The following is a 23,057-nucleotide window of genomic DNA, read 5'->3' on the forward strand; positions in this document are numbered from 1 at the left end:
TCACACAAATGTGTAATTTTTTTCAATTTAGTCCACAAATCAGCAACTAGTACAACCAAAACACAGATTGTTAAGCAACAGTAAAAGATGTGTTATTTATTCCTTTGCAGAATTATTCTCTGTTAGTGCAGAATTTCTGTTCCATCACTGTTCAGTGTAACTTATCATGCAAAGAACATGAGTATTTTAGTGTGCAACAGCTATGAAATGTTTCAATCCTGACCTTTTCTTTATCACAAACCTGTTATGTACTAAGGAATAGATGATAACAAATATATTGAATTTATAGCTATGTTTTAGTCACAGTGAGAAATTCACCAATACAAATGCAAAAACATTACTACAAAATTTACTCTAGACCATTCAAACACTATTTCCATATTTGCTTTTTATTGAAAAACATGCCCATAACTTTTCCATGTTTCTTAAACATAAGACCTAGAAAAATATACAAAAGCAAGATGTAAATGCTTCCAAACCATAAAATTTTTAGGTCAGTTTGCAGGTAATTTTGCATTTCAAATAGACAAATGGAAAAGTATAGTTCATCATCTTTGTATCAGTTATCGTATCATTATTTTTAAAGTCTTAACATTCACAAGTACTTCCAAATTGAGCATCTGTCATTGTGAAATAAAGCTGAAGAAATAGTATAATAGTAAACATTAATTTTTATCTGAATGTATTAAACTTATTTCCCTAATGACTTGGCATAAGCCGGTCTGGGCTTAGAAACAAAGGTAATTATATCTTTCAACTGTTGCATTTTATCTACATTTAAAATCTATTATTACACCTATATTTATATTATATACATTTATATAACATCTGTCATATATTATTAAACCTACAATTTAATCAGGACAGATATGGAATATGAAGTATTTCTGTTTTCTCCAAAGAGAAAACTTTGTCAATTCCAAAAAACTGACAAACAAAAAAATAATTATTTTCCAATTAAATGCTGTATGTAGCATTAAATATATTTTCCTCCAGATGGCTTCTAACCTATTATGAATCACTTTAAGTGCACTCCATTAATGATACGAATTTTTAACAGATGTTATTTCAACCATAATTTGCATTATTCAACACCAAAAAAACCAAATTGAAAGATAAGTGCAATATAAGAATTTTTGCTCCTGGGTGGAGTTACATAGTAGCAAAAGCTTGAAGTTCATGACTTGCTAGATTATAGCCTGAAAGAAAAAATGCAGTTAATATATGATTTTAAAAGGAAAATTATCTCCAAATGTTATATAACTATTATAAACAACTTTTAAAGAACCCCACATTTTTCTACCACGATGAAATATAATTCTAAAACTGAGCCATTCAGGTTCGAATCCTGGCTTTTTAATTTGTAGTACTGAGGATACTCTAAAGGTAAGATGGCTAAAGGGATGAAATATTTACAGTCAGACCTGTTAAATTGACTGTGACTCCAATTAAGCTGCAGTGTTTATAAAACGTTCAACTATCAATTTATTAAATCAATCTCATGCAGAAATAAATCAGCAAAGAAAACAGGGGAAATTACAAACTCCTTAAAATGAGCACACATGAATTTAAGCAAAAAAAAAAAAAAAAAAAAATTGTAGAAAACGTCACTGAGGTGTCATAAGGCAAAAATCCTAATCCCAAACCTAGTATTTTCCCACAAATTAATATATCACCTGCAAAGTAAAACTTAATTAAACACGCAATTTAGATTTTGATTGTAAAACCTATTAAACTCAAGTATTTTAATAAATGCCAAACCAAATTATTAGAAGTCAAAAGCAAGAACACTTTAAAGAGACAAAGACTAAACCTATACTTAAAGTTCCCTCATGCTGTCCTTACTTGAGTTTCAAGACAATAAGCATAGCTTTAAAAACAGGCAAAACATTCAGTGAGTTCGATCTAGATTCTTAACTTCTTCCAAAATGACCAAGGCTAGGAAAGACTGATTGCCACAAAAATATATACAGGGATTTCCCCTCCCCCCTTTTTTTTTATCTAGTCAAAGATATATCCCTATTAGAGTAATTTTGAAAAAGCCACCACACTGAAGAAAGAAATGATAAGACTTAACAGCTGGATGTGAATACTATCATTAGGAACACATTGTGAACAGTGCATAGCACCAGGAATGATTGGAACATAGTTTAGTGGGGCATAGCTAATTATCTTGTAATTCTTGGTTTTCTACCAAGATTCTGGACTTCATAATAGGATTAAACACAAACTTATTAACAGTTTAAGTGTTCCAAGTCTTAACATAAATTTCTTTGTCAAAAAAAGTTATGTTCCCTTTAAAAATCACATTTAAATAATAGTTTTTATATTAATTAATACTATCTACTATTATTTAAATAATAATTTTGATACTATCTTATCTTCAAAACAATTATTTTGTAACCATCCAATGTGGAATCTAAAAGTCCTTCTGTACAACATTTTGTAATACGTATAATATGATTTTCATCTTTCGATTTTGCCATTTTCTGAAGAAAAAAAGTTTGCTTAAAATTTTCACAAAAGAATTCTAGTTTTGGCTTTGACATAACCAGACTCATACAGAAAAAATCCAAACCTCAAACCCAAACCTGTTAAAACATACATTTTTAATTTGATTTCTGAGGGACAGCCTCTACCACCATATTCTTACATTAAGACCAAAACCAAATTGAAATTTCTTCTGTAAAACAATAAAGGAATTTTAATTTATATAATTAGTAAAGCTGAGAAGGAAAAAAAAAAGGTAAGATGAATACAAACTCATCAACATGGCAAAAATACAAAAATACAAAACCACAAATACCAAGAGGAAAAAAATTCAATTAAATACTAGCTTCTTACAAAGCAATATTATTGTTTATATAATAAGTTTAAAATTAACTTTGGGCCCTTTTATTTTAAAGTTACATATAATGGATTTATCACTATATTTGGAGATCATGTTTTCACCCAAATATCTTTTAGCTTTGTATATGGAAAGTTCTTAACTGTAAGATTTGCAGAGTAAGAACAAGGCAAAAGGCAGCTGAGTAAGACATTTTTTGTGTACTTCAAATTAAGATAATGCTTTCATTTTTTTTCCCCAAGTCATCATAAGGATCTTTAGGATTCTTAAGTAAGTAATTTCATAATAAATTCTCTATTCAGAATAAATGAAGAAACACCTAAAAATAATCTAAAGATACAATTTAGGCATGCTGTTTGTTTCTTTTCTTCCTCTTCACATGCCCCAAAATTAATATAGGGTACAGAGACTTTGCTTTGTAGACAACTTTATTTAAAATGTCAAAAGCCAGCTAATTTAGAATTATTTGAACTTTATCTTGACATTTACACTACAATCCACAAAACATTCAAGTGTGTTAACTTGTCTTAACACAGGTGTAGAGCATAGGAAACAGGTAACACTCTGCAATATACCATAAAGACATTTCATCTGACAAAATAAAGCCATGGGAGATGTAGTAGAAGATTACAAGCAACTAAGATGAGAAGATTAAGAGCAAAAAGTAGTAATAAAATAAAACAAACATTTAGAGGCAAGCTAAGCATGCAGAACAAGCAAGAGAGAGTGTATGTGAAGAAGAGACAACTTACATGGCTGTTGAGAAGAGAGCTTCTGTGAGTGGACAGACCATCAGACTTTTGCAGTGTCTCAATCGCCATTTCAATCTGATAATAGATGTCATTAAAAAAAGGACTCAAGACGAGATAGTAAAAAAGCCTGATCAGAGAAGTTTTGACAGATTGCTTATAGATAACAGAAATGCCTGCTTTATTCCTGGCTAGGGCTAGGAATACTAGGGTTCTACTAAAAGGCCTCATTCCAGAGTCCCAGTGAACACAAACGTCCCCAATGCGGTCAAAAAGACATTTTGCTTGCATATATACTGCAGAATCACAGACTCAAAGTCCATTTTACCTTCCAACTTGCTCAGGAAATTTAATTGGTAGATTTATTGGTAAGCTGCACTGAAATAAAAATAACCCTGATTGATCAAAAATATCATTAATAAAGTTAAAAAATAAATAAATCGCTAAACAGAATTTTAAGAAAGGCCTCCATATATTTTCCCTCCAGCTACATCAGAAAGAGACATGCACAGCTTGCAATAAGAATTGAATTAGAAACAAAACTTCAGCTCTCTGGAATCACAGAATCAAATCCCAAACCCAAATAATTCAATAGGCTTTTCACCATTAGCTTCACTGGGACAGGGCATCACCCTTACTGCTGCCAGCACCCTTTGAGTATCCCCAGCTGTCAAAGTAAATGGAAAGTCAGGAGTTATACAGACTGCAGGATCTAGCCTTTGGAAAAGTCACAGTAATTTTGCCTTTTAAAGGGAAAAGAAAATACAGCACTACTAAAATACAAAGCAGCATTTCTTCAAATGCAAATGTACAAATATTCTTGCATCCGCTCCCATTCTTTTCTTTTTTAATATCAATGGATATTTTGATCAGTTTGATAATGATAGCATTAAAGAAAAAAAACCTAACTGTAATTTAACTGGGGACCTAGAAGAGCAAAAACAATGATGAAAATGACAGAGACGATGGGATGTGCAGTAAGAAAAGGCATGCGATTAATTAGCTACATTAAATGGGCAAAATGAAAGCAATGGAAACCACCACTGATACTTTTAAAACACTTATCATTCTCTGTAGAGACATTTTTTAATGACCCATCCCTCCTATACTACTTCAAATATCACAGTACTATCCATAATTTTAGTCACATCATTTATCCATATTGGCTGAATTCGCTCTCTGTATAGCAGAAACTGAAAAATACTGCCGTTGACATTTGTTAGCTTCTCCCTTTTTTACAGGGTAACTGACAAGTATTTTACCGTAATAACTGTGAGGAATCAGTTCTTGTTTCTCTCTTACAACTGTTTAATATTAACTATACAAGCATTTTCATAAAATGTACATTAAAAATACATGATTACTATGTAAGAAAACATACTCTTACGTGGCAATAATTTTTTTTAATATTCTGATTTCTTCTTGCTTAAGTAGAAAATACTATGAGGTCAAAGTATTCAATCACACAGGAAAGATCAAATATTAAAAGCATGCCACATGATAAAAACTATGAGCTTAAAACATCATAGTAAGGTCAACTTACTATATACCGCAGCCATGTAATTTCCCTTCTTAACATAATGTTACAATCAAACAATAAGGACCATATACACCTTTAAATCCTAATTCCGAATCTTAGATTACTCGTTCCACAATGCTTAGTCCGCAGCAGTACTACAGCACTGAAGTTACACCTCCTGCTGCTCATTCCCACTACTGCACTACTCTCATTTTGTTCTAGCCCTGTTAGTTCAGAGAACCTATCTGTTAAAAAGTAGTAGTAATCGCACTTAAAAAGAAAAGTGTCATTACAAATGACACTCATTCCTCGTGGCCATATTGCTTCAATGCTTTTTGGTGCTTGCAATGAGCCAAATAAATAAGTTGTTAATTTTTGTCATTTGGGGGATTTTTCTTGCTGGAATTTCTTTCAGAAGTAGATTTCACCAGTATGGCCGCTGAAGACCATGAACCTGTGTTCACTTTTAGTGCATAGCATAAGCCAAGCAGTGCTGGTCAGCACTAAAAGACGTTAATTACTTCATCAACTTCAGAAAGATATGTGATCTATATTTAAAATGAGTCTTCATCATATTCTACTAGGGTCAACTTCTCAAGAGAAGTTGTTCTCACTATTAGCAATTTTGTTCATTATTTCTAGCCTAAATTTTGATAAAATGAACGTTCAGCTTTATGTGACAGATATATATCTCTTTAATGACAGAAACCTTCTTCCTATGTAGGCTATACAATCACTTCTTAACTATTTTTGAGCATAAATTTGTTTGATTTGAAGACAGATTTTCCAGACACTAAATCATACATCTTGCCCTTTCTGAAAATTTCCAGCTACTTCTTGTTTTCCTCTATTGGTGTTCCTCAGGGCTCAATTCTAGGGCCAGTTCTGTTCAATACATTTATCAATGATCTGGATGCAGTAGTCGAATGCACCATTAGCAAGTTTGCTGATGATACCAAACTGGGAGGTACCTGTGACTCTCTCAAGGGATGAGAGGCCTTGCAGAGGGATCTAGATAGATTGGAGCATTGGACTATGATTAATGGGATGAAATTTAACAAGTCCAAATGCGGTATTCTGCACCCGGGACAGATTAACACTGGACACAAGTATAAACTGGGAGAGGGGTGGCTGGAGAGCAGCCCTGCAGAAAGGGACCTGGGGGTGCTGGTTGACAGGAAGCTCAACATGAGCCAGCAGTGTGCCCTGGCAGCCGAGAGGGCAAACCCCATCCTGGGGGCATCGAACACAGCATCACCAGCCGGTCAAAAGAGGGGAATACCCCGCTGTACTCAGCATTGGTGCAGCCTCACCTGGAGTACTGTCTGCAGTGCTGGGCCCCACCATTTAAGAAGGACGTGAAGGTCCCTGAATGCGTCCAGAGAAGGGCAACAAAGCTGGTGAGAGGGCTGGAAGGCATGTCCTATAAGGAGCGGTAAGGACTTTGGGCTTGTCTAGTTTGGAGAAAAGGAGGCTGAGGGGTGGCCTCATGGTTCTCTGCAGCTTCCTGAGGAGGGGACATGGAGAGGGAGGTGCTGAGCTCTTCTCCCTGGTGTTCAGTGACAGGACACCTGGGAATGGTTCAAAGCTGTGCCAGGGGAGGTTCAGACTGGACATTAGGAACCATTTCTTTACTGAGAGGGTGGTCAAACACTGGAACAGGCTTCCTGGAGAGGTGGTCAATGCCCTGAGCCTCTCAGCGTTTAAGAGGCATTTGGACAGTGCCCTTAATAACTTTTGGTCAGCCCTGAAGTGGTCAGGCAGTTGCGCCACATGATGGTTGTAGGTTCCTTCCAGCTGAAATATTCTACTTCATTCTATTCTCTTATTCCAAGCTTTTGGGTTTTCAAGATGATCTATGTGACACAGACTACCACGTGTACAGGGATTAAGAGCTACCTGAGTAAAAAGTTGTTTATATGAAGGATCTGTTTCTTCAGGCTTTTAAGTTCTAAGTTTTGGCCAGGGACTTTTATTTAGGTTCTAGAAAAACTAAACATAATTTCATCTCTATTCAAAACAGCATTTAAGCACATACACAGATTAACTACTTAGGTAATGCAGTGGGTTTTATTATGATATTTTGTGGAAAGAATATTAAAATAATTTTAAAATTCAAAATTATATTCTGCATAAATACAAAAGGAAGATTGATACCCTTGCATTTTTAGCAATAAGCAGTGAGAGATTCCAGGCTCAACTAACTACATATACATCTGAAATGTTAAATGACAAAAAGAACTACACATTCATTTATTTGAATATGTGGACAGTCATACATTTCTCCTATTCTTCTCTTAGCAAGACTAAAAATATTATTTATTAAAACATTCTGACTGATAACTGAAATGTACACTATCACTCCCACTGCAACTCCAACTAAAGCATACTAAATGTTACACTACTGGTAGGAAATGACAATCAGTTTATATAGTAACATAAACATGAGCAGACACTACAGTAGAGCACAGTAGCTATGAAAACGATGATTGTAGACTTCTCCTTCAATTTACTTTGTTTGTCAACTAAAATGCTGCTTTATACTCTCACACAGTTGTTAATGATTAAGGGTATTTCCCCAGGGTTAAACAATTCAGCAGTTTGATCCCAGTATATGCATCCGGAATCCTACAAAGTTCAGTCTTTATGTGAGTTACTGATTTGGAAATTATTAACTGTTCTTGCTAGTTTATGTCTCAGTATTCATTAACATGTTACTAGATAAACAGATTACACATAACAGTCTCAAATCTGTATAGCACAGACATAGTAAATACCTATCCCAAGCTCACTTTGAAAAAAACAGCCTTCCTCTTAGGAAGAAGAAAGAAATAGTACTTTTTTCATTTTTCAACTAATTAACTAATGATTAAATGAATTAACACAAAGTATTTATAGTAAGTTGTTCTGAGGAGGTCAGGACATAAAGAAAACAATCCACAGAAGTTTAAGCCCTGAGGTTTTGCAATTAATCTGGATATCCTACAATTTATTTTCTTTATCTGGTTGCAGCTGCAAACCACCCTCCACCAGCAGCAAAGCAGGCAACCTTAGGTGGCATCTTAAAATTCAATACATTGTTGCATCACATTCAAAAAAGACAGCTCCTGTCTCTATCTCCACAGGCACCTCCCATCCACAATGCCTTTTATCTACTTCCAAAGGTTTGCGCTTTTAAGCTTTAAAGGAGGTAAAATTCTAAAGGAGCTTTCATCACATGCTCTGTTATGAAGGAATTACTACTTCATCATATGTGTACAGGAAAGATTAATTTGGGACAGCTAGCTAAGTCCTGGGTACTTGTGACAACTGTGCTTACCTAACTAAGGTGTATACACATCATGAATTAACCTGAAGCTAAAGGATAAATGGACTCAGGGCTTTTGAAAACATGACGTTTTCACTCTTGTAGAATGCCACAAACATGTGTTATTAACAGTGACTTTCAATTCTGTTTCAGGACAGAGTATTCATGTATGTCGTACTGTTTTCTGAAACTTATGCCAGAGGTTGTGCTAGGCAGACAAGCTTGCCCACAAAAAAGAAGCTTGAAAATGAAATAGTACTGATAACACTAAGAGAACCCAGGTCTAGCCTTTACAGCTGGAAGAATTAAAATTAAAAGATTTGCATTCCTCACAATAAACAAAGCTGTAGCAGCACCTGTAAATAGGCTCTAAGAAATTTTGCTCAAAAAAATGAAGCAGTACTATGAAGATACAAAGAAATGTATTTTTTTAAGTCTGTTGGAATGAAATGGAAATATGCAGAAAGAGAAAAGCGCAAGACATAAAATAAATGTGGTATTTTACATATGCTGATCTTAAAAGAATGCTGATAAACCTTAACAACTTACAAAAATTTTTTTTGTTTCCTAAAATTGTTTAATTTGTAAATATAACATCCAAGTTTAATATACAAAACAGATAATGGTCAAAATACCTGCTGCAAATGCATGCCTCCAGTAGTCTGCATGTATATAAGGTGTGCATACTGACTAATGAGTATAATATGGTCTCTAGTGATTACAAAATAATATATGGAGTCAACATAGGGGGGAAAATGCACACCTAACAGCAACAGGCTGGAAAAATAAAAAAATATTTGGAGTTCAGTTAAGATTACTTTCTCTTTCTCAAATTGTCAAATGAAACATCGCTGCCCATGTTTATCTTCCTTGCTGGAAGTTCTCAAATATATGGTCAAACTGACCAAACTCACCATCTCTCCCCTGGATCATCCATTTAATTGTATACCTCATCTCTATTATATACATCTTCAAACAGATTCTAAGCTTTTTTTCTTTGTAGTTGTTTTCCCCATATTTGATACAAAGACTCAAAGGAAAAAAAACCAACCCCTTATCAAGTTGATTATAAGGACTTCTAGAACATACACATTCCACCTAACACTGAAAAACACAGGGAAACACATTGGAGTTACTCACACCAGCAAATCAGAATTGAGTAATGAAAAGGAAAGTTTAGTTCACATTATTATTAAAACCAAATTTGAAAACATTTATGGCAAGACAGCCTTAGAAAGAGGTAGAGTGGCCATTTTCGAGCAAATGTATATTTCATCAGAAACAAAAAAATGAAGTCCTTTAGAAAGGTGATGTCTCCATGTCATTGATAATCAGTCTGTTATAAGAACATCAGTGGCAAGTCATCTTACATCTAGCTTATGCCTTTCCAAGTAAAATGAATTAACAGAAATTCTTCTCACGGATTCAAAGATACCTATTTTTTAATATCTTGTGATAAAAAAAATAAAATTGTATTTCTTACAATATTTTTAATCAGTAACTGGAATGCTACATTGGAATAAACTAAGTTTCCAACAACACTACATCTTGATTTTTGATACACAAATACCAGAATAGATATTCAATTGCCAAAACTGGAAACAACCTATGAGGTCACAGGGCTTTTCTGCAGAAAACACACCAAAAGCCAATGACTGAAAGCTGAAGCCAGAGTATATGAGAAGAGAAACAAGAAGCATAGGCAGGTGAAGCCAGAATGCAGACAGGGTAGATGTGTCTGACCTTAGTAGGGTCATTCTCCCTTTTCCCCACATTCCTTGCCCTGTGAAAAGGGCACAGTCTCAACTCAAGACATTACAGTGGAACAGCAAGGCACTCAATGGGGCAGAGAAATAAGTTATTTTGGCCACATTGCTAGACTGAAACCTCTGGAAGACAGACAATGAAGCCATGATACTTCAACAGCTCTGAAAGAGAAACCAAAGCAGGAGGAAAAATCTTGGAGGCAGAGGTTTATAAAGGCACAGATCCACAATCTCTAAACTTCCCATCCCTCCAGTTAATTCATACGACATACATGGGTTTTTAGCAGTAGTAGTGATTAACCTTTCTTATGACTCTTTAAAAGAAGAAAAAAAAATATCTGCCTTATTGTATCTGGAAATAGGTGCCTTTTTTCACAAAAGATAACACTGTGCTCAGCTGAAGAAGTTGTAAGTAAATGTCTTACCAGTATAAGCAGTCAGACCAAATGATCTAATAATCCTCTGTAGCATAAAAATCTGTGCATCTTTGATTTGATCAGAAATGGTTTGTTTTATGCTAAGATGGATCCAGCTAAATGAAAATTACCAGAAAAGTTGGGGAATGGAAGAAAAAGTTCCTCTACCAAAAAAGAGATTAATAAATAAAATCTCATCTCAAACTATTTTCCAAATTATAACCCCTCCACCTTTAATGGACTATTTAAACATTTGTTACATTTTGTTCTTAAAATAATTATACTTCCATTAAAATTATATTATCAGGATATGATATTTACACTGGGCTTTCTTACTTTGGGGAAGGGTACCGCCCTTCCTTTAAAGTTAAGAGCAAATTTTGCACACTGTGCTTACTACCAGAAATAATAATTTGTGGTGATACATTATATCCATATTAATTTTGCTTTTATTTTCAGGCACATTTAGATAAGTACTGAAATAGGATATATTTCAGCAACAGCATGAGTAGAGACCTCCTATGGTTGCTGATGACTGATGAATGACAACTGTAATTGCATATCAGTCATAAAGCTTGTTAGAAAACAAGACTAATAGATAGGAGCCTCTCACTGGTTGACAAGCATAACACCACATTTATTACTAGAAGCTATATAATTTTTTAACCTTGTGATATTATGAAATATGTTGATTAGATCATCCTGTTTTATCACAAGAACAGTCCTTAGATATTTACATATAGAAAAAAAAATTTAAGGTTATTTAGATTTCATTATTAACATGGTAATCCAATTTTCTAGTTAGTCTCTTAAAAATAGCTGCCCCTTCTTTAATGATAGTTGCCAATAAACAAAACAGACAACTCTTTTATACAGGTTTCAACATGCAAATTCACTTCAAATAGACATACGGCTAGGGTAATTCACTTCTTACTCAATGCAATCACAATTTATTTTTGACCAGTCCACATATATTCACATGAAAATGGTCATTTTGGAAAGCCATTTATCTCCCTAATATCTTGCATAGGGGGTCTTATAATCTGAATGCCTTTCTGGTTTAGTGAAAAACCCCTTTTTAGTAAGTAGAGAAGTAGTTTAATAGGCCAGCAAAGGATATAATGGGAAGAAGCAATGAAATCAATGGGAATGAAATGAGTAAAGAAAATGCTAACAAATGTTCTTCATGCATACTAACATAAACCATTACTGTATATATGTTGGAATAGTTCTGATAGTGCACAATTCTTAATATTTGGCTATAAAAACACTGCTATTGCCTGCTATAGCTTAAGCAGGACAGCTTTCTTGTATGAAATTAAAATGAATGAAATGTTAGAAACAAAATATTAGCTCTTTATTAAACCTGAAACAGAACTCAAAATTACATTAAACTATAAAGAAAATAAATTGAAGATAAGACTTAAAAAAAAAGTCTCTGAGTCTCTTTTATTGAATTCTGTATAAACCAAATAGCATACCTGGTGAAAAGTAAACTATATTTTTAAGCTTCATTTACCTAAGACACAGTTAATAAAATGGACTTTTTTTTATACATTTGACTTTTAACTTGAAACTGTTTGTTTGTTTGTTTAACTTAAGCTACATGTATCAGAAACAGATAACATCAATAATACAATTAACTTGCTTATTACAGAAGGTAATGATTTGATCAGTGAGGGTGAATAAGAACAAAACAAATGAAGTTATCAGCTGAAAAGAGTAATCAGAACTAGTACCTCTAAGGCAAAAGTAAAGAGAGCTTGCAATGACCACATGTGTTAGTAAGTAAATTCTTATTCATTTCTATATCCTTTGTCTCCACGTGAAAATTCTCCAAACTAATTCAAAATTTGGAAATATTTTCTGAGCATTATGCTAGAAAATCAGCCTCCAATAAATTCTCTACACAAGAATGAAAAAATTTATAATGGTAAAGATCAAATGAGGATCACAAGTGAAACAAGCTCTACCTATCTAAGCTGCAATCCAAATAAAATACTACATTGCTTTATTTTGCAGTTTAATTATACCCTCTAGCAAAATTAAAACAGACTTGGTGTTTTTAAATTACAGTTTAAACTGAACCTTTTGTGTTTCAATTTCGTGAATATTTCAGATGAACCATACACACCAAGAGCCTAAAATTATAAAATCTAAAATCATGTTGTGTCCCACTTCCTGAGCACGAAATGTACTTCTAACATATTCTAATGTCTCATACTTACAGAACTATGCTATACAAAATAAATAACACCTTAAAAAAGAGAAGAAACTATTTTAGTGTTAAAAATGCAATTTAATAATTGCAATTTAATTAGCAGTATTTTTTCTGTTCTTAAAGGTAAGTTGATACAGCAGTGCAGAAGTTACTTGGAGATGTTTTATTGACACATGAAGCAAGAGAAAGACATTGCTGAAGGTATGAACCTTAGATTTTGTTAAATTCTGGCAAATTTTACTTCCAATTTTGGAAAAGAAATCAAGATAGTTTTTTGCAAAATATAGCATGGAATTTTGATATCATTCAAATAATTCCAGGATATCCAACTTCAAAGTAAGTTCACTACTCTCTGTGTTTACTAGATGCATTTAAATCTTACTTGATTTCACATTCAGTTAAGCATTTCCACTGACTGAATTCTGTTGTCAGCGAATAAAACTTACAGCAAAACACAAAAATGCATTTGTTCTTATTTAATTAAGGATAAAATTAGCATCATCTGGAAAAAAGGCAGTATTTGTATGCAACTGCAGAACAATTTGAAACTAAGAAAACATAGGAATACCATTGCCATTTAAGTATTTAAGTATTTAAAGAAACATCACTTTTCAAATTTCATTCTATCTAGAAGACCTATTCCTTACTTCTGCCTATAGAAAACTATTTGTTTTGCCTTTGCTTGGCAATCATAAAGCAAGGTGAAAAATTCCATGAAATATGTTCCAGTAAAATGAGAGAGTAATTTAAAGGAAAAAAGAAAACAGTCAAGTTAAAGTCTCGATTTTAATTAAATGAATATGAAAGAGGAATGTGACTTTTTTCAGAAACTCTGTTTTTCTATTAGGCATGTAAAATACAGGCAAATGTTAATATACATTCTTTTTTATTTTGTTACTCAAACATAAAATTCTCTGTTGCTAGTTGAAAGCTCCCACTATGTTACTGAAATTTATACTATTGATGAATTATGACTCTTTACAATTTTTATTCTCAGAAAATAATACACATAATTTTTTTACATTTTACAAAACTTTCATATTTATCCATACCAACCACCTTAAGAATCAAAGAGACTTTATCAGATCATTTAAATTATCCAATGCTATCATAAACTTTCATCATAATTCCAAATGGAAGAATATTGGATTTTTACTCATAACATTGGTTCCTAAAAGTGAAGTCCTCTAATTTCATTGCCCTTTTGAGTACCGATGAATCTGTATTATTAATGATGCTTTATCTCCTTTACTATATTTTTCAACTCTTCCAACTCTATATTTCACAATTCTCTTCCCCATTACTTCCAAATCTCTACATCCAGACCAGAATACCCAGAAGAATTAGGTAAAAGTATTCATTAGGGCTATGTGGCAAAGCTAGACTAGGCATAAACCCATCTTCCTAATTGAAGTAAGGGCTGATTGAGTAAGCTCTTAAGGGAAAAGTTCTGTGTTTAAGTGTCCACAGTATTATCCATCATAGTTGTAACAGAATGCATCTTTCCCATAGCATTGTAAGACACTTCCACAATAAGCTTTTAATCTGGAACAGACTTTGGAGACATACCACAGATAAGTAAGACCAAAGTATTGAAAAGTAGTATCTCAGTGTTCTGAACAATCGTAAATATTTTGAAATAAGCTACCAAACCTACACTAGTATCGGGCAAACAAACAAAACAAATGCAGAGAAGTTACAGATACCTATCTGTGACTTACATTATTTAACATTTACATCTAACATAGATATATGCAACAACACTGAGTTTTTCTTACATTTTCAGAAAAAGTACTAAATGTTAAGGGAGGCTGTTTTAGTTCCCGACCAGACAAATATTCAGGTCAGACAAACTATCATGTGAGCATTCCCAAAGCACTCACTGATATTACTTGAATGCAAAAATTTCGCCTATGAAAAGTAAATACTCACAAGCTGCGAAGGGAAAGGTCTGCCTCAATTTTTAACTTTTCATAGTATTCTTACTCCTGTATCTTACATATATATATTTATTACTTATTTTACAAAAAAAGCACTATGTAGTACTTATTCTAACAACATAATATTGCTATACATTCTGTCACAAAAACCATGTCAGTCTGCAAGAACATCTTAGTGACTAAGAAACTAGTTTCACAGATTTTGCATCAGCGTCTAATACTTACTGTTGCTGGGGACGCCCGCGTTGTATGAGTCACTGAATGACCAGAATTTTCCATTGAATTGCCAATCAGATAGGTCCCTCCTGAGCTGCTAATGAGTTGTCCTCCTGTGACACCCATCTGAATCCCTCCAGTGCCCACCATGCTATGAGACGAGACCACTGTTGTCACCTGTGCAGAACTTCCTTGAGTATCAAAGTAATTTCCCCCAGTGTTTTGACTGTACATCTGGGTTTCTGTGTAAGGATAAGTTGTTGATCGGCTTCAAGAAAAGAAAACAAAAGGAAAATAAATTATTTGTATTGTTGATTTAGCTGAGGGAAATGTTACAGTTCTAGAAATGTTATGTACAATAGCTATAACCAAATTAAGTGAGATTGGCAAACAATCCCTGCCTCCTCAGAGAATAACATTTAATCAAGTCATAGCACTAAATAACTTGTTCAGTGACAATGTTAAATCAAGTAACCACCAAACCTTACAGAAAAATTTGTTAGTCTTACCTGAGGAGGAGGAAAGAAGGGAAGTATGACCACAAATCCATCCAATTATTAATATATTGCAAAGCAATTTATAAAGCTCCATCTGTTTTAACTTTTTTATCTGACAATAAAATTTTTAATTTTAGTCAGATGTTATATATTTCACATGTTGTGCATGTTGCAAAATTGCAAACAATTCATACGAATGTCAGCCAAGAGAGTCCAGTGTTCAAGAACTCTATGTAATCTATTGTTTTTAAACACATTAAAGATCTTGGCTAAAGCTTGAAAATCTGAGTTCACTGGTATTTTGGGAAATGCAGTTATTTTTACAGAGTGAATTCAAAATTGGACATGAATTTATGTTATGATAAAAAACTGCATTTAAGACATAAAACCAAAACACAACTATGACTTGTAAAAAGGTCACAAAGATGAAAGAAGTTAAAGGTATGCAACGGTAACATTTTTAAAATTACTGTTAAGTATGAAACATTAATGCCTCATTAACCAGTTTACCCTAATAAACTATTCAGCTACTGAAACCTTCTATCATATGTTTCACTTTCTTAATCACTTATCTTGAATTACTGCTCTTCATAGGTTATAATGCATTTATAGTTTTTGAATGTGCATTTGTTCCCATGTACTAAATTTGATCTTCAAATCAATGTATTTCAAAATTGTGAAGTAAATAGCATTCATTATTAAACAGGCCAGATTCCTCATTTTGGAAAAGTCCATTTGGAAATATTATCCTGTTTCGTGACTGCTAAGCTTTGTATCTTGGCAAGCATAATAATAGAAAGGTCAAAAGGTAAAACCCAGTCAGTTTATCCAAACATTAATTTTCTTATTTAAGCATAAAAATCTGTAATATTGCTTGTAATGAACATGCAACACCATTTTGAAATTTGAACTTTAACTTGGAGTTGCATGTGCTGAGATCCACTCAGTCCAAGTAAATAAATTTTAAAAGTATTATGGTTCAGAGAAAACAGAGAGGTGCTCAATGTCTGCATAAGTCTCCAATTCATTTAGTATAATCAAACAAAACACAAAATCAGGCAACATCATGCAATTAAACAAGTTCAACAAAAAAAATTCAGAAACTTTTGTCCAAAAACCAGGAAACAGCATCCACCTTTTATGCAGTAAACTGGTGATTAATATGTCCATGAACTAGAACAGGGATTAGTTTCTTACCAATATAAAGAAAAGGTTATGGCAATTTACTGCTTGTTGTTATGGTTTTTTAATTATGAAAACTTACACAAGGCTGATTAATTAGTAAACAATGGACTTTAGCTTCAGAAAAATCATTACTTTTAAATAACTGAAGAACATATGGCACCTTACCGAAAACCAAAGTCAGAACTTTTATTGTTTTAACTATGGCCACAACAGTTTCTCCCTTCCTCTTCTGAGACTCTCATACTACATTATTTGCTCTCACTCCTCCCTAAGCTACTTAAACATTTTCTTTTTTATTTTGAGTATTTCAAGAATACTCAAAGATCAAAGATCAGCTGCAAGAAATTTGAAGTTAATCTAAAAGAAATGCCTTGCAGTCTACTGAAAACAAAGCAAAGCAGTTCTTTTAGGGACTAATGCTCCAATAGACAGTTTATCTATTAACATATCTTTTGGAAAGTTAAAATCAGTTGATCTTTGCATTGTAATAACCTATGTATAGCAAGGTAACTGCTAGCAGAGCGGGCATTGCACCTCTCTCAGAATCACACAATTTATAGAATGTGAACAGTGCTATGCAGCAGAGGACAATTTAGGAAAACGTAGTGGTGGAAGCTCAGGGGAAACAGTGCATGCAAATGATTGTCAACGGACTGAACATTGTAATTTTTCCCAAAGGAGAGATGAAAAACTTGGTGCCAGTATCAGGTAAAGGCACCAGGGGCCAGCAAGGAAAGGAAAAAAAGGACAAGGCCATTTTCGGCAGTAAAAATAGATGTGACTAGAGGAAAAAGACTGTCCAAAAGATGCAAGGAGAACAAATTTCACTTACAGAAGTGGAACTGAAGAGGCAGTTCTTTGAAGCAATGCAAACTCTAGACAAGGTTCAAAATTTCACAAGAAAATTAAGTCACAGATTCAGTGTGGAACAGGGAGAGAAAAGGAAATGCTTGTTTGCTTTTACCTTGTTTAGACCTGTACACCATGTATACTCTCCTAGCTCTTCTCTTCTTCAACAGCTGCATATAAAGAGTATCTAGGGACCAACCTCACTGTAACTAAAGTCTTCTGGCTCTTTATGAGAACACCTTGGTGATATACTGTGGCTTGAGATACAAGGTAGGCAACAGAATCTGATAGTTCCTCCTATTGAAACACTGTGAAATACAGTGTTTACTAGAATGTGGCATTAGAAAGTTCATCAGAGTTACTAGTAAGTTTGAAGTCCAAGTAGTTAGGTTGCAGAATCTTAGTTTCCAGAAGGATGTGCAAACTAGATGATGTTTACCCTGAGAGCAAATCACACAAAGTGAGACCCTGCATGAATTCAATTTATTTTAAGCAAGCCCAGAACATGTGTCCAATGTTCAGATCCCTCACTGGAAATTAATGAGACCAACTGGACTAGGATTGCAAGGTAAAATAGTTCAAGGCATCACCTATTATGCCTTATTACTTACATACATTTTATGATTTGCAAAATATACTGCTAGAAATAAAACACATGGAGTTGTGGTACAAAGTTGCTAATAAAATTATATTTTTTGGCAGATGAAAACAGAAAATAACTTATTTCTAAGTTCAGTAAGCCCCAGCATTACCACACAAATTAAGTGCAATGTCTTGAGTTATATTACAGACACTAAATAATGTTACTGAGCTTACCTTTTAGAGACACTTTTGTCTCTTCAAAGACACTGACAGTTTGAAGAAAGGAGACAAATAAAAGCACTGGCACAGAAAGAGTAAACCTTGTTGTTGTCCTCCCTTAGTGTTCAGTGTGAACATGCACATGTGGGAAATCATTTATTTCTAGCTGCACCTATGATTTATTCCCAGCTGCACCTATGATTTGGTTCTATGTACATGTCAAGAATCTGATCTATTGACTACTATAACTCAGTGTTCCTGCCATGCCATCATGTCTCAGTAATTTACATAGGCTGATCATGGCCCCAAATTTTCTTTGAGCAAGTAGTTGATGGGACAGACTTACCTTTCCCATATTTATATTTGCCTACAAAACATGACCAACAGACCTATGCTGGTTTTATTCATGTCTTAGAAACGTCTGCCTTGTTGAAAGATTTTTCCATCACTCTGAGTTTTAGTAAAACAAAAGCCATACAGATTTATTTCCAAGAATTGAGAAATGCTGAGTATCTTTAAATAAAAATTCTCAAATCAGGTTAGAAGACCAGCCAAGTTAACTCAAGTGCAGTTTGTGTTTGTTTTAAATTAAGTTTTAACTTGAAATCATATTCCAGTAACTTCTGTGTCTTGCAAAATAAGTAATTAACTACTGAATTCTTATCACTAGCTCTACACACTGACATGGAAAATTCGAGTCTTGGGTAAAATGCACATAAATCTATCTTTTTACTTGAAGATGTATACCTTTTATACTATAACTTGAAATACCAGCATCCCTTCATAATGTCTCTACAAGAACAGCATCTTAATTCAAACAAGAAAACCATTCAGTGTCAATTTTTAAATTTTTCTGTAATTCTAATGCAAACAAACAAGTAACGTAATAATTATTATCTTACTCATCAAGCGATAACCAAATAATTGCTCTTGTGGGGTTTGACATGGATTACCTACATAGCTTAGCAGGCAGGCATGTAAGTATTTTTTTACTGTCATCTCTGTAATGAAAGTTAGCTTTTTATGGTAATTAATTAACTAAGGTATTAATTCCTGGGAGGATATGAATATGATAAGCACTAGATGAAAATAAAGATTTCGAGATACACTATTATTTATATGCAGAGTAGCTAATGCTCATGATAATACTATGGTATTGCAATATGGTAGAAAACCTCCATGCGTAAAAGACAAGAAAGTCTTTCACACCAGAACAATATCCTCAAACTCCTTTAAGATTTTATAATCCTGTGGTCCTAAAGCTGATAGTGTGCTTGACAGAAACTACAGAGGGCAGAATCCTTTGTCTAACACTGAGGGAAGGCCTTATCACAGCCAACGCATTGCTGCAGCCTCTGGAGGTGGCGTATCATAAGGAATGGGAAGAAGGGGAAGTGCCATATTTAGGGTATATGACACAATGGAACATGATACAGCAGTCGGATGATAATGGAAAGGGCTACAACATCTCTCTCGCCCTGTCTCATATAACCTCCTGCCTCCCAACAAAGAAATCTACTCTCCTGTAACCAGAATATTGATTCAGAGCTTTTTAATAATATCAAATCCCAATGAAGCAATAACCTTCTTCCACAAAAGCCTCCTCAGCTGATCTAAAGACAGACACGGAAGAACTGGTAAGACAGTAAGTCATTGTTTCCTTTCACCAATCCCCCTTAATCAAATGAAACTGCTAAAACCAAAGATCAAAACTTAACACTATGAAAGGGCAACTAATGCATCTACAACTAGAGACAAAAATTCAAAGTAAGAAATTTCCTCTGAAATAGTGAATAGTTGACCTGCTTTATGCATATTCATTTTCTCTATACGGACAACTTAAAATATGTCAGCCAGAAAAAGCTTTATAAAATTTACCTAAAATAGAGTTGCATTATTCCATATAAATAAATTCTTATTTGTCATATTCAAAAATTAAAATAAATATATTACTGACAGGCATTCATTATCAATAAAGAACGAGATCTTCAACACTTGGTCCAAGATCTTTTTCCACATGGAAAAATGCACAACTGCAGGAAAATCTGGTAAACCAGGGAAAGAAGTAAATTAAAAGAGAGGACAAATTTTATAAATTATATTCTCAGGATCTGTAAGTTAGACGGATAAGGGAACCTTAGTTACAGACCTCTAAAAATTCTGATGAAGTACTGCAGACCTATAGTCCAAGAAATACGGTATTGAGACTGTTAGGAACATGTCACAGGGTTTGTACTAAATCTGCAAGACCTGAGACTTGAGCTTGTCAGGCTTCCTTTGTCTAGACTTGTCTGCTAGTCTAGAGCTTTGTTTGAGCTTAGCTGTAACAGTAATTGTTGAACAATCAGTTCCATTAATCTGTTTCCATTTTAGCTTAGCTTTCTACAATTGTGTGGTATGAAACCAATTGTTAGAATGCTGATGCATTGCTCTAACTAACAGACTGTAATAGTGAATAGCTATTCTGTATAGAATAAACAATCCATGACCCTAGATTAAAAATGTAGCAGAGGATCATGAGCATGGAACGACAGTATTCAAGAAGTATCCAGCAAATGTAAAATACACCATATACAGTAAATTCAGATGTAATATGGAAATGGAAACCAATGAAGAATGAATAAGGTGTACACTGTGCTAGAAAACATATTTAAACCATATGCAAGTAGACCCACTGTGAGCAGAGAGCCCCCCACCATCCATCATACTTCTCCAGACGTAACACCTGTGATGGTTACTTGCTGTAACCCTTTCTCAGATGGAGCCATTGACCTTAGTATCCAGAGGGGCAGTAAAAGGGGAAGCATAATGTCAGAAAAACAGGCATGGATACTAGGAAGTACTAGAAAGATAACAACTTTAACTGTATTGATAATAATTCATTGATTTGGCAAGATTTCAATTAGAGTAATAACAAATTCTTGGTTTTGCATAAAGGTGTGTTTTGCCTATATAAACCACAGAAACTGTAGTACAAATTGGTGAAGACTGCAGTTTAGACACAACAGCAATAGTAATTCTTGCACAATCCCAGCAATTAAAACCCTCTTTGCCATACCAGAATTATCAGGTAAATGACCACATTTGATTAATACATTACAATTTATCTAAGAAGAAAGCTCATGTCTAGTACGGGGGACTCACATGGCTTCTTAATATAGGTGAAGCCATAATATTCTTTATCTATTCTAAACTGCCAGGTAAGCCTGTAGATGTCATCGCAACAACAGTGCATTTTTTGTTTCAGGATAGAGTGACACGCTTGACAAGCAAAATTGTTATTAAGCAGACACAAATGTAGATAACATAATTCAAATACTCTCATATTATACAACGTATGTGACAAGTTGTAGGTTACATCCCTTGTATTATCATTATGCCTCCAATTACAATAAAAATAAATAACTTCTGAGCGTAGACAAATCATGATGTAAAATGCGTGGGAAGAATTCACTTGACAAAGACTGTGAAACCTGACAAACTTCTTACATTTAGAATCAAAAGAATCAGGTATTCTTTCCTCATATACATTCTAACTGTATCCTTTGTTGCTATCATATATGGACTGAAATCAATACTAGTTTGCAAGTGTTTTAATTTGAAATAAAGAATAATTCTTTCATCAGACATGCTGTAACATTTAATCCAGAGATGCCTGTGCACTGAATTAATGTCTTCGCCCTAACTATGGGTTGCAGACTTCTTACTCCATTGCTAGAGCAGTACTGTCACTTCATAGATTATGGAAGCATCCTGTATCTGATTTTGAGTTAGAATTAAGATTTTGATTTAGCATAGTCATACAATAAATCAAACATGTAAACACAGGAAAACAACCCAAAAGACAAACCTGTGATCGCTCTAGTCAATCGCATCATTTACAAACCTATTCCTATTTTCTGACAGTGAAACAGATAATTTCTGGAGTGGGAGTAACTGGACAAACTGGCTATAACACACTTCTGTGAATCTGTCAGGATCTACAAGGCTCATCGTTCACAGATTTCAGTATGAAGAATATAAAAAGATGAACTGCAACCTGAACACTTGCCTAAATATTTTAGCACAAGAGAGACTGGCCTCTGTGTTTTCTGTCACAGCAGAACTTGACACAGCCTATGCCAGCTTTGTTTAGGGATATGGTAAGCTTTTAGTTCACTTCCAACAATTCTAAAATGTCACTCCCACATTGATATAGCTCTGAACAAGCTAATTCAGTGGCAAAAATATTTTTTTTAAACCATAGAATCTAGGTAACAATAAAAACATCAAACAGAAAAACAATTTTTTAACCTCTGAAGGAAGCTAGTCATCAGCAACTCCGACCCCCATTCTCCTTCACCTATCAAATAAATGGCATTATAACATGTAATACATATATTCAATAACTTTAATTTACATAAATGACATTTTTCCATTCTTAATCTGGAAGTTAGAAGTGTGACCAGCAGGTTGAGGGAGGTGATCCTGCCCCTTTACTCTGCTCTCCTGAGACCCCACCTGGAGTACTGCATGCAGCTCTGGGGTCCCCAGTACAAGAGAGACATCGAGCTCTTGGAGAGAGTCCAGAGGAGGGCCACGAAGACGGTCAGAGGGCTGGAGCACCTCTCCTATGAGGACAGACTGAGAGAGTTGGGGTTGTTCAGCCTGGAAAAGAGAAGGCTCCGGGGAGATCTAATTGCAGCCTTCCAGTACCTGAAGGGGCCTACAGGAAAGCTGGTGAGGGACTGTTTATCAGGGAGT

At 34.2% G+C, this 23,057-nt stretch overlaps 1 protein-coding gene across 3 annotated transcripts in view; it reads right to left on the reverse strand.

Moving 5' to 3' along the window:
- Nucleotides 1–23,057, reverse strand: part of RFX3 (regulatory factor X3) — a 135,935-nt gene that overhangs the window by 29,599 nt on the left and 83,279 nt on the right. For 2 of the 3 annotated variants that reach the window (XM_054808784.1, XM_054808782.1), the window contains exons 4-5: nucleotides 14,992–15,250; nucleotides 3,601–3,675 (exon numbers count right to left, since the gene is read on the reverse strand). In XM_054808784.1, coding sequence (XP_054664759.1) covers nucleotides 3,601–3,675; nucleotides 14,992–15,250 — 334 coding nt within the window. The remainder of the gene's footprint in view (nucleotides 1–3,600; nucleotides 3,676–14,991; nucleotides 15,251–23,057) is intronic. The other variant, XM_054808783.1, reaches the window with a different exon arrangement.

The sequence above is a fragment of the Grus americana genome, chromosome Z (assembly GCF_028858705.1).
Source record: "Grus americana isolate bGruAme1 chromosome Z, bGruAme1.mat, whole genome shotgun sequence".
Taxonomy (NCBI): Eukaryota; Metazoa; Chordata; class Aves; order Gruiformes; family Gruidae; genus Grus; species Grus americana.